We start from the raw sequence: 13,397 nt of genomic DNA on the forward strand, positions 1-13,397 counted from the left end.
TGTTATAATTGCTACTTTTTATCTTCTACAAAATAGTGAAATCATATTTGAAATTTGACGTTTAGATTTCCTGCAACTTGCAATTTGAGGAAAATATTTAAAAAAATTATTGTGCTTTGGAAAACAAGAACAAGGATACTATGGAAACAATTACTTTTTTTTTTTTTCATTTTCTTCATTCGTAAAACTCATTTTTATTTGAACACAGTAAAGGGATATCACACTTCAAATATCTCGGATAACTAATGTATCAATTATATTTGTGACAGTAATTGTTTCCATAGTATCCTTGTTCTTGTTTTCCAAAGCACAATAATTTTTTAAAAATATTTTCATCAAATTGCAAGTTGCAGGAAATCTAAACGTCAAGTTTCAAATATGATTTCACTATTTTGTAGAAGATAAAAAGTGGCAATTATAACGTACCATTCGTTTTTAATTATATTTTCAAATAACATCAGAAAAAAAACGCTTTTTCAAAATTTCGGTTTTTTACGGATATCTCCGGAAGTAATCGGAATTTTCCAAATTTTGAAAGGGCATTTTATTGAGCTCCAAATTGCACAACTTCGCCCCAACTTAATCCACCTCGTATCTCTTATAGTCACTGAGACCTCAATGACGAGCGTCGAATCTGAACAACCCTGTATATAAAGTTGTTCGGGTGCATTTCACGCACCTCCCTTTGCCCCCTGCATTGCTTCCACTACACAAGTACGTCCATTTTCACTGTTACCACAGAGCGCAAAAAGTTACGGTAAAGCACAAAACGTCACTAACATAACTCGACACGTTTATGAATTATTCCTTAGGAACCACCCCCAGAAACTAACCCTTTCGCACCCTTTGAAGTCAAACTAAAGAGTCTTTGCTTGCAGTCACACAATGCGTGAACTTAGGACGTCCCTTTAATATTGTTTTCCATTCTAAAATGCATTGTTGTAGTATTGACCGTACATTAGAAGCTAAAACATACCCTTAGCAAATGTTTGCATGTCGAGTAAAGTATTTAGCTCGCATAGAGAGAAGTACATTGCCAGTGCGGTTCTGTTAATAGATATTTATGTGTTTGGTACTCCGGTTAAGCAAGGCAAGGTGGTAGATTTATGTTCATTGCTCACGAGATCGTCTAGATGCAGAGAAAAGAAAATTTGCGCCTTAGGTGCAGAAATATTGATTTATTTAAAGTTTTATGCGGGATTGCGAAACAAAGAACTAAAACATACTCGATTTCAGAGATATAATATGATTCGACCGAACCTGAAATTCAAAAAATGACCTTTTGCTTTATATGGATTAGAGTGCAAGATGGTACCTAGCAATAGTCTTTAGCAACAAAAAAATATAATCAATACATAGATGCTACGTCGGTGACAGTTAAATGAGAATTTATTGCCTCGCATCAATATTACGGCAGTGAATTGATGACGCAGAGATCCATTAATTGAACTACATGTGAAACGTTACATTTCTTAATGTAAATTTACATCAAATTTTAGCGCTAATTTGGGGCTTACAGAATATCTTGTCAAATTTAGGATACTATTTCCAGAGCTATCTAGTACGTTAAAAATGCTTATCGGATTTTTTTTCCAAATACTCATAAATACGTGTTATTTTTCGATATCGCTTAGCCCCCAATGCAGTTGTCTTAGTCTCCAAAGAGTTCTTCGTAACAAGAATTTTCGTTAAGCTCACATTAACAATTAAGCATCGTAAAAAGTGTTTTAAAAGATCCCTTTTAACTTAGTTTAAAAATTTTTAGATACGCTCCAGGTTCGTACTTAGGTACAATATTCTCGTGCTCGACGTATCCTTATTTTAAGTGTGTTAATACGTCGTAGATAGAAGTGATAAGTTCAAAAATGTAGAATAAATAGTTGAAATTCAAAAAAGTGAAAGGGGAACCGTGTTTTAAGTTTTTTTTTCTAAAAGACGCATCTATTGTAATGCGAAACATTTTGATTGACCCGATTCCGCAAAGGCGGTAGTTATGCAACTGTTAGGATTTTTGCATTTAAAAGAGAGCGGACATCATTTTTACTTCGAATTTCAAACAATTGCACGATTCTGCTGAATGGGGACATTGTCCCATTTTTTCGAATGAAATGTTGATCATCATCGCATGGAAAAAAGCTCTTTTAATTTAAAAATATTGGTTTCGTGGTCGCATTTTATTTTCTATTATATAATTTTAAATGGATATTTATTTCCTATTAATGTGAACCTACAATTATGTCAACACCGCACGAAGTCGATCCGAAGCAATAGGAAAAAACCGTACGCTGCTTTTTCAGCTATCTTGGAAAATAAATCGAAATTGTTTGCGGATACTTGAAAATATACTGGCGAGCATAAAATTCGGGTCACTTTAGTATGCTCGAAATGTTTGCCTTCCTAACTTCCAAAAAAATAAAAAAGGATAGCCTTTATCGATTCTGAGGTTCTTTAACCTTGTTAAGGGTAAATGGTAAAAAAAACACGATCCTGTACCCAAATAACCGATGTATTGTACAGGTGTCCATTACCCAAGCACTGTAACATTTTGATATTGAAGGTATTTTATCAATCTTTTTTTTTCATGGTAGAACCAAGCAGAACCGTAAACATTTTCCCAATGATCCGAAATTTCGTGAAGCAATGCCGGTATGCGAGTGAAAAATATCACTTCTCTTTCAATACATTTATATTTGAAAATTTCGAAGCGGCCCGAATTTTATGCTCTCCAGTGTATTCTAATTTTAATTTAAAATTTCGGTTTTAGAAATTTAGCCGTCAGAGACGTGTTACAAAAAAGTTTAGTGCAATAAAGGGCCTGACCAGAGAAAATATGTCACCATGTATTTCTTAACAACGATTTCTTAAATTTAATCGTACATATTCAAGAACTAAAAAGTTCACAAAATATTTCGAAAATTGAAGTAATTCCGACGCACAATCTAAAAGAAATATGTGACATTCTAAAATCCTTTCTCATAGCGAATTGCTAGGGAGATCCTGCTTAAATTGAAAATTGAGAAATCGTCCTACTTTAACCTAAAGAATTGTCTTCAAAAATAGAACGCAACATTAGAACCCAAACCACCTTCTGAATATAAAAATCATATTTATCCCTTAAATTTTTATATTAATCAAATAATTATATATAATTAATAATACAAATATCTACCTAGCACTCTGAACTGCAATGACAATGTTTTTTATTCGCTCATGTTCTTAATCAAATAATTAACAAGGCTTATAAATAGATCGACTGGTTCCCTGTTCAGGTTTTATCGGTTTATATTGATAAATTTTTTTTACTGTAAATAATTTATGTGAACATCATAGGTACCGATATCTGTGACACTTTAACTTATTAACGTATCGCACTGCCTGCCTAATTTCACAATACAATAACGTACCTACTAATATGTATAAATATCCATCACTGTAAATCACTCTAAACTAATTTCTATATCAAATTCGAAGAACGTTGTTTCAATCATGCTAAATTCGTAATAAAAACAATATAATATTTTCTCCGGTTGGTTTTGTTTCAGTTTAATCCGTAACATCAATGGAGGTACTTTGCTGAGAATTGGACTTCCTCTAGTCACCAATTTGGTTTAGTTCATATAAGAATATGATTTAGCATGGCAGACAACAAAAACAGCCAGATTAGTCTTGTAGATTTTGTCATTTTGCAGTTTTTTTACGCGTTCCATAGTGTGTACGATGCAGTTCTCTCGATATTCAGCTGGTAAGTTTTTCTAGTTGTTTCTTAGGAAAAATAATTCGATATAATCAAAATAATCCTTCTGCAGGCAGTTTTGGCAAAAACAACCACCTCCAATAGCCCCATCGACAATTTCGCACGAAAAACGTCACTTCATTCAGTTATACAAAACAGAGCCTAAAGCGGAGGGCGAAAAGCCTGTGTGTTACATGAAGGTAATCGAATTCGATAGTTCATGCCCACCAGAAGAAATAAGGAGAAGGAAATTATCATATGATTTCCAAAGCACCCAGCAAATGGTGCATTATCGTCAACATCAAAGAACGAGAAGTGATAACGACCTCTCCCGGATTTGTCGCAATAATTTGCGATATTGATATTGCACAAATTGAATCATATCACAAGTATCTCTAAGTACAACTCGCTTAATACGAACCCTCAAGAGACAGGCAAATTTGCTCGCTATGAACGATTGGTCCTTGTATCGAGTCCATTTTATTTCTAATACATCTGTATGTATGTAGACATATATGTATGTATGTGTTTATATTGAAAAGGGAGCACAATTTGAAGCATACTTTCTTGGTTTATGTAATAAAATGAAAGATCACATTTCATAACTCACAACTCAACATTCATTCAATAATGTTATTGAATGTTGAATGTGTTTTTTTATTGATTAACCAAAAAGAAATTAAACGTGGAAGGTAAATACTAATGTGTAAGAAAATCAGTTATTTTTGTTTGTTTCTGTTTTCTACTTTCTAAAACATCAAGTTGGATTCCTGTTTGAACAATGTTTAACGCTTGAACACATTGCGTGCTAACGCCGTTAAAACTAAAAAATCGATTCGCCTTTTCCAGTTTATGATTATTCACTTTATCGGGAAGAACATCAGCAATCACTAAGTCATCATCTACCGAAAAAAAACTCATTTAAATCATAATTTGCAAGCAACGTTGCTGAGTTCTGCGTTCTCCCTTCCTCGATGTCTGTGTTCTTTCTTGATTTTCGTAATTTTTGTAAACTATCCTTTCAACAAGTGGCCATTCGTCTTCATTAAGCTCATCACATGATAAACCTGAATGTCGAAAACAATTTAAAATTGTTGTTTTGTCTACTTACGGCCAGGCATTTATCAATATCATTATTTCATCTAAAACTGCGACTTTTAGCAGACATTATCATCTGCAGCACGAACTAATTTTAGAAGAAATTGTTGCGTGTAATAAACTCTTAAACGCCCTATAACTCCTTGATCCATTGGTTGAAACATGGCTGTTGCGTTCGATGGTACGAACACATCTTCCGTATACCGCAACGTCAAAGACTTTGAGCGAGCAGGACAATTATCTATTAAAAGCAACACTTTTCTGTTAGCCTTATACAGTGTGACCCATTTTTTTTGGGATCAGTCTGTAAAAAGTTTATTGATGGTGCGATTTAGCCCGGATTTCTTTGAATTATGGAGCTTGTTAAACCGCACATTTTCATCAAAAATGGCCGGGTTGACATGAAATTCAAGGCCTACTGTGACAGTTTCTAGGAGCGAAATTTTAATAAATCACATTAGGGATTTTTTTAGAAAAAATCTATGCACGACACTGGATTGCCCACCCCCCAAAACGGGCCTGTGCAAAATTTTATCGAAAAATTTTGAATAATAACGATTTTGTAGGAGAATTAAAAGTGCGCCCTCAGTAGTTATTTATATTCAAAAATTCATAGTGGGCTATGGAGAGCAAGTGAAGTGTTCAACTGTCAAACAAACGCAACAAATCATCAACAACGCATCAGCAACGATATTAGAACTCATTTGTACTTAATACAAATTAAATCATTAATCTTTGTAATTATGGATAATTTAAGTGTAAGAGAAGAAACAGAAATTGTTCGTCTTGTCGGCGGCAACGTGCGCTCGGCAGCAGAAGCTGCGGCAGAATGCAGAAATCAACAGAGTCAGACATCCAGATAGAACCAGTAAGTCGAAGTAACGAGGCAAAATGGACGTCGTGGACTTTTTCTTCAAATAACAACCAAATTTTGCAATATTCTAACAACAATCCCCGAAATAGTGTTAGAATGGCTAGTTCGGACCGTAATATACCCAGAGAAAGTATAAGATGTGAGTAAGTACCCAGTGCGCATTTTTAATTCTTCCACAAAATCGTTATTACTCAAAAATGTTCATTAAAATTTTGTGCAAGCCCGTTTTGAGGGATGGTTAATCCAGCGGCGTGCACAGTTTTTTTCTGAAAAAATCGCTAATACGATTTATTAAAATTTCGCTTCTAGAAACTGTCAAAAGTAGGTCTTGAATTTTACGTCAACCAGGCCATTTTTGCTGAAAATATGCATTTTATCAAGCTCTTTAATTGAAAAAAATACGGGCTAAATCGCGAAATAAATAAACATTTTACAAATGGACCGCAAAACAAATGGGTCACACAGTATAATACTTTGTCCCAATCGTCCAGAAAGTTTTTAAAATTTTCTGCGGTCATCTACGCTCGACCGTTTGCAAAATAAGTTAGAGGAAAATTATTAATAACGTTAATATTCATGAAACATCTGAGAGAAGTGGGTTTAACAATAACCATAAGTTTTTTTCCTGCTGCCGTCCATATTTGCACAAACGAAAACAGCTACTCTTTCTTTCGATACTCTTTTCCTCCAGAGCAACATTGACCGTTGAATTTCAAAGTCTTATTTGGTGTTAGTATGAAAAATAAGCCCATTGCATAATCATTAAAAATGTCGCATTTATTGTATTTTTGCCATCGATCCAGTCGCTAGTAATTTGACTAGATACACTTGCTGACTCTCCATGAATTTTCTCAGAGCTAATATTGGATCTTCGCTTAAATCTATTAGGCCAATCAGGGGAAATGCCGGATTCCTCTGTATCATTTTCTGGATTGATATCAACAGGCGTTCTCTTCAAGTCTGTTGCTTTCACTCTTAATATATTTTTCGAAATGGGAACGTTTTCACTTCCTTTCATAGAAAGCCATTTTATTCATTCAGCAATGAATAATTTCTAGTTTTTTATCTAACGTTAACAGTTTACGTTAAACTTTTTTCATACTTTTTGCTTGAAACTTTTAACACGCAGTGATCGACAGGTCACAATTGCAATATTCCCTTGTATGAATACTTCGAATATTAATTGAAAAATGAAAACTAAATGCAATTCCACTGCGTAACGATGAATCTTTTTAATTTTCGTTTATATAGACATTTTTTGTTGGCACAATGACCACTTTCCTTAAATTTTATCTTTTATGCTAACGGTTGTTTAATATTTGATTACCGACTTTGCTCGTTATATTCGAAAATGTATGTTTATTTTTTCATATTAAGACTTAAAAATGTGCTCGTTTCAAACAAACACAAACACAAATATACATATGTGTTTATATTGAACTTTTGACAGGACTTTATAAATTAGACGTTACAATCGTGATCTCGTACAAAGCGTGATCGTACTAGACGAGTTCTACTAGTATTTGATAAAATCAAATCAATATTTGCGATAACCAGCATTAATGAAGACTGACCAGTATTTTTAAGATACGACAGTATTTACTAATATCCTTTGCTACGTTTTTGTTTTAACATATGAGGGCATTGAATCTGGGTAGGAATGCATTTATTTTATTACTCTGTAAAATAATTAGATGCCAATTTCCAAATTTAATTAAGTGCTAGATAAAATGTGATAAAAATCTAATTAAACTTGATAGTGCTTAAAGTAAATGATATAAAACTTAATGTCACCCTTCAGCCAATGTACGATTAATCCCTTCATATTCATTGAATGGAATATTTATTTTCTGTGTGTTTTAACCTTTATGTTGTATAAAAATTCCAAACTCAAGCCGCACATCAACGATAACGAAATTTATTTGTAATAGATTTAATAAATTTAAACATCGTTGGATAAAACAGTTGAGTTTTTCTATAATAATTTCCACCAAAAGCTACATGTTTTTAGATTAATCTCTATATAGTTTCCTTTAATAACTTGGGGACGAATAATTGCTCCTGAATGCAACAAAGTATAAAAATTTATTTTTAGCCATTGATAGGGGTTAACTGTTGGAGCGTATAAAATGATTTTATTTACATTCTTTCTACAACGTGGTACTTGCCTGATGGGTATAAGAGAAAATCAAAAGTCCCTCGTAAATTTGTTAAAAGTTGAAGGAAATATTCTTTATGAAACTGCTCAAACGCGTCAAATATTATTATATTAAATTTTTGCCACTTGAATTCCCCAGTGGAAACAAGTCGTACCACTAGGGACCAAATTCAAAATATCTCGAAAACAGTGACTTTTAGCAATTTATAACTAGGGTATCTTTTTTCGAAAAAAATTAATGGAGAATCCATTTTGATTAAAAAAAAATTACTACAAAGAGGCACAAAAAAGTTATCATAATTTGAACATTCACTAGTACGTTGCCTATGGCGCCCTCTGTAAATTTGACGAAAATATTAACAAATATAAATTCGGCACTGCGAAAAATTCCAAAATATCAAATTTCATGGTTGTATCTTAATATTTACGTGAATGATTAAAAAAATTAAGAAATAAATCAAGTTTGCCATCCTGTATCTCAAAAACTGAGCCGTTTTCAATATATATTTATATAACATTTCCATCTTAAGAAAAGGTCTTCTATCGACTGTTAAAGTCCTACTATAAATTGGAACACCCTGCAGGGGATTCTGGTTAGGTGATCGGATATTAAGATGTGATTCACAGCTTGTATTATCAATGCAATATGAACGTAAACAACAGTTCGCATTTCTATTGACCGGCTTGCTAATTTTATAGCAATATTTCTTTACAATAACATCTTTATCATTCATGTATTTAAGGGTCTGCATTAAAAAAAAACACACAAAATCATGATATTTATATTTCAATTTCAAGAAAAAGTCTAGAGAACCATTAAATGTGTCATAAAAATATTCGGACACTTAGCATATTCATTGACTCACAACTTTTTTGCATCGTAAATTTTTGGGTATAGAAAAATAATTTGTGTTTTAAAAAAGCCTTATTGAGTTAAATGTTCATTTAACATTGATCGAAAGATTCTTTAGCGTCCAATAGTTCGTATTATTTGCAGATATTAGAACTTTGCTGAACAACGATGAAAATATAATATTAAAATAAGATAAATTGTAGGTAGAGGGTGTTTTTGTAAGTGCAGGTTCGGATCCTAAAAATATTACTTAAACCACATACTACAAAACATGGAATAGCTAAATTATTTTTCCTCTTCATTCTTTTGCTGCTTCAGTTTTTAATTTATTTATTTCAATTCAAAAACAAACATACTGCAGGGTTTGACATTTAGGTACTTCAAGGAATAATCTTGTATTAATCTATGACTACAAGGTAACTAGGAAAGTAAATACATATGACAAAAATTCTAGGTGCGATAAGAAAGATACACTCTGTATTGTTTTTACTCCTCCGTGACCCTGGAGTCAGTTCGAGATCCACCACATATTGCATTTCGAAGTTGTCCATTTGCAATAAACGCCAGGGAAGATATATCCAAAACCCGATTAAAACCTTCAAGCATCCATCTCAATGAGTTTCAACAGTTTCAACCAGGAATCGACAATTCGGTAAATATCAGAAAAATAATCGTACATGTTTAGTATTATTAAATTTAAGAGTTTTTAAAGCAGGAAATATTTGACTTAACGTGAAATTTAAAATTAAAAATTACATCAAACATGGCTATAGTGACGAAAACAGTTACCATGTCTTTAATTAATATAAACTATTGAGCTATTCGTTTTTTTTTGCGCATTATCCACCCTTGAAACGGCTTTATTAATTTAGAAACATACAATATGAAAAAATAACGTGAAATGTACTACACAGTTTAAATTTCTCTTGGCGCCTGGGGCAAACACATATTATAATAAGCTGTCTTATCCCAGAACTCCACACCCTTCCAACCACACCAACCCTTGTTTTGAATAACATTTAAATCCTCCCCTCCCATGTAGTGAGGATCAAGAATCAGAAATTTCAAGGACCCTGTTTGTTGGTTGTAATCCACACCGAGTATTGTGTGTGCCAGCACTCCACCACCTGCAAAAGATATTTAAGTGCTTTATTAATTATTAAAATATTAAGGTTAAAAGAAACATACCAATCATAATAGGGGTTCCCTGAGTTTCAAAATGATTCACTAATTCCGGACCTTTAGTCCCCATTTCCTCACCCGAACTGACGAAAAGGATTTTCGACGTTACACCTGTCATAAAATAAGAAAATTGCGATCTATTAGGAAGCCGAGAACCACGTAACTACATATAATTCACAGGACAGAAAGTAGTGGCATACGCAGAATCTTTAAATTTTCAGTATTGTGAAGCAACGCTATAGGTAATAAATATTACCCATAACGATTAGATTATGGGCCTATAACAACCAATTTTTAGAATTGAAAATAATCGAGCACGACCTTGTTTTACAGTTTATAACATATACTGACCTAATAAAGAATTTAAAACATAACTGACTTCAGTCGACCCAATCCATTGTCTGGAATCAATGAAATTACTGGGTTTGTCGCCCATCTCTACCAGACACTTTTGGATATCTTTGAAAGAAGGTACGTCGCGATCAATATAACCCTATAAAAGAAAAATAAAAGTGTAAATAAATAAAAGTGAAAGATTACTTTAGAGAACGTGCATCCCCAAAAAAATATTTTTCCAAATTTCGAAGTTTTTAAATTATCCAGACATGAATAATCTGGCAATGATGTATATCAATCCCATATATAAAAAAATATGTGGGAATAGGTACAGGGTGTACAAGATCATATCATCAGGATTTCAAGCACTAACCTGCAATATAAACCATGAGGCCAATGTTTGGAATGACCTATAAGCACATCCCCACCCATTGTCGTCCATTTTATTTTGGCAATAGTGGTAATATTCGTAATTCCCTTTAACCAACACTATTTTGCCGGCTAAAACAATCAAAATTATAAGTTAACAAAATCATCTCTTGTGAGAAAATATTTACCATTATTTGTGGATTTTACTCCTTCATGGACATTTAGTAGAGGACCACACTCGTTACTTGGTTTACAAAATTTGTATCTATTCGACTTCCTAAATATGGGCGCCGATTTTGGAAGCAATAAAGCATCATGTAAAAGCTCTCTTTCTTTTTCTTCAAATATACAATAAGCACAGTTATAGTTTGAAAAGCCAGTTATTTTGAATCTTTCACTTTTCAATAATAAGAGAAAATATAAATCGTGAATCAATTCGAAAAACATTCTTAATATATAATCACTTACTCATATTTTCCTCTGAAGAGTTAAAAATTATTCGGGTTAGAAAATGGCCGCAAGTTGTAGGAAAGAAGTGTAACGTTTCAGGTAAATCCACATTTTGCCTGATACTGTGTACTTTTAGGTATTGTTGTAATGCACTTTCATATAATCTCAAGTATTTAATGACCCCTTCCAATAAAATGTCATATAACTTTGAAAGATTATTTACTTTACATATTGTGGCCAGGAAATCTATTTTTATGGGAATGTTCAGTAGATTCAGTGCTTCTAAAAACGCAGTACCTCATGTTATCAATTTTGTTGCTTCAACTGATTGAAGTGAACATACTTTTATTTACAACAACAATAGGCGAATGACCCTTCAACTCTCCACTAAGTGAATCATGAGTAACTCTCTTCAGCATATTAGCTTTAACTATTTCGATGGACTGACGGTATTTCTTCCTTTTTTGCCCTCCCTCTCCATCAGCATCCTGACAAATCTCGCCGAACGTCGGATCACCAGAGAGGCCAACAATACCGTTTTCACTATCACTTGTTACAAGGATTATGTTTGGTCTGCATAATGTATAAGCCATTACACCTAATAATACATTTCATGGTTTTAACATGAATATAATGATATGAAAGAAGAAATTGTTTACTGGAAATGTTATTCTTTTAGAATTTAATCAGGAACTGAAAAAGAAATATTCATGTAGCAAGTCACTTTTATGAGTTTTTTAAAATATACATAGTTCTTGTAAGAACCACTTTTAAAGCTACATATTCATAAGTTGAGTGCTACAGAAAAATTTAGTTTGCAATTTTTGACAAATGGTTACATAAATCATGTAATAATCCTCCTTTTTGGATTTTAAAAGTAGTAATTCTAGACAGAACCTTTTCTATGCCTCTTATTTGATAGATGCTAAACTACCTGAGAAACCAACCAAAAAAGATGCAGTTTTATCATTATATGGAAATTAATAATAATATTGGAAATTTTTCAAGTTCATCTTAAGAACATGCTCTTATCTATTTGTTGAATACTTATATTCTAAAACTAACAATATTCCTGTTAAGAAAATTGTAAGATTCAATACTTTCTAATCTAACCTTTAGGGCCCACAAACTAACAACTTTTCATAGCAAATTTTTATTGGTAGATGGTTTAGTTGATTGCTAAATGGCATAAAAATATGTTGTGAGTGCACACATTCACAGATTTTAAGTTGACCGATAAATGTGTACACAATGATAATGCACTCCAATATAAATAAACTAATGGCCAATTGTATAGTCTCCAGTTTGTGGCGGCTTTTAGTATTTTTTATTATATACATACATGCATATTTTGCCTAAATCAGCAATGAAATAATCATTGAAACTGATCAACAGAAATAGGATGCACAATTCCTGATCTGCACTTTACAAGCGTATAAACCTGGCATAATGCATACTAGTGCATTTTATCCCAGGACCAAAATTAACCCAACTTTGATGTATATTCAAGCTGCTTTAGGTTTAAAGCTCACCTGATGCCACATGCTTCCTTAAAGCTGTAAAACTTTCACTGATGCTTTGCTCATTTGGTTCAGCAGTAATGAACAAATCCCCTTGTAATCTCACATGGCAAAACTGTGAATATGCCTCTTGTTGAGTAACCAGTGTGTACGAAACTTTTGTAATTTGGTTATTAGATATGAGATTACACTGGATATCATTTTGAATTGTTAACTTAACAGATATAAAAACTGGGTTATCTGTTACTTCTACTGAGGAGCATTTTTCAATTAATTGTTGGGAGTTGTAACTGTCAGAGAATGCTTCAAAGACTCCTATAACCAATTATGGGAATACCATATGTTTTATGTTCATTTTCAAATACTTACCACAGAAATCAATTTCTGCAGGCAAGGAATAGCTGGGAATTATTCCAGATTCATTTTCTAACTGCAACCCTAGGATAATAAGGGTGTGTTTTGCAAATATGCCAAAAAGTTTGCCGGAACAAGAGTCATTGAGAGTTTTTAATCGCTGTGAAGTTAAGAAGCAACGTTAGATATAAATAATAAATGGCAATTATAAAGGTAAGAAAAACTTCACTTACATCCAATACGGTGTGTAAAATTTTTATTTGTAACTTCATAATTATTAAATTATAAACAATTTTAAAATTTTAATAACTTTCGAATCAAAACAGCCAAAATGCAAAAGATAAATGACAATTAGTTAATTGATACATATTAGTTTGTCAATGAAATTAGCTAAATTTTTCAAACTATGTTTATCCTTGTCTGCCGAAAACTAAAGTAAGAGAGATAATATGCATCAGAACATTATTGCC

At 32.7% G+C, this 13,397-nt stretch overlaps 2 protein-coding genes across 2 annotated transcripts in view; one reads left to right on the plus strand and one right to left on the minus strand.

The window, feature by feature from the left end:
* The window catches only part of Ids (iduronate 2-sulfatase), a 56,178-nt gene that overhangs the window by 17,142 nt on the left and 25,639 nt on the right, over positions 1 to 13,397 (plus strand). The gene's annotated exons all lie outside the window — the stretch shown is intronic.
* Ufsp2 (UFM1 specific peptidase 2) lies at positions 8,632 to 13,311 on the minus strand. Its single transcript, XM_066296457.1, has 10 exons — positions 13,161 to 13,311; positions 12,943 to 13,087; positions 12,586 to 12,888; positions 11,397 to 11,651; positions 11,072 to 11,335; positions 10,792 to 10,941; positions 10,608 to 10,735; positions 10,250 to 10,391; positions 9,905 to 10,009; positions 8,632 to 9,843 (listed from the first exon to the last, which is right to left on the minus strand). The coding sequence occupies exons 1-10, from the start codon at positions 13,197 to 13,199 to the stop codon at positions 9,632 to 9,634; spliced, it is 1,743 nt and encodes a 580-aa protein (XP_066152554.1). The 5' UTR covers positions 13,200 to 13,311; the 3' UTR covers positions 8,632 to 9,631.

This window comes from Euwallacea fornicatus, chromosome 25, assembly GCF_040115645.1.
Source record: "Euwallacea fornicatus isolate EFF26 chromosome 25, ASM4011564v1, whole genome shotgun sequence".
In the NCBI taxonomy this organism is placed as follows: Eukaryota; Metazoa; Arthropoda; class Insecta; order Coleoptera; family Curculionidae; genus Euwallacea; species Euwallacea fornicatus.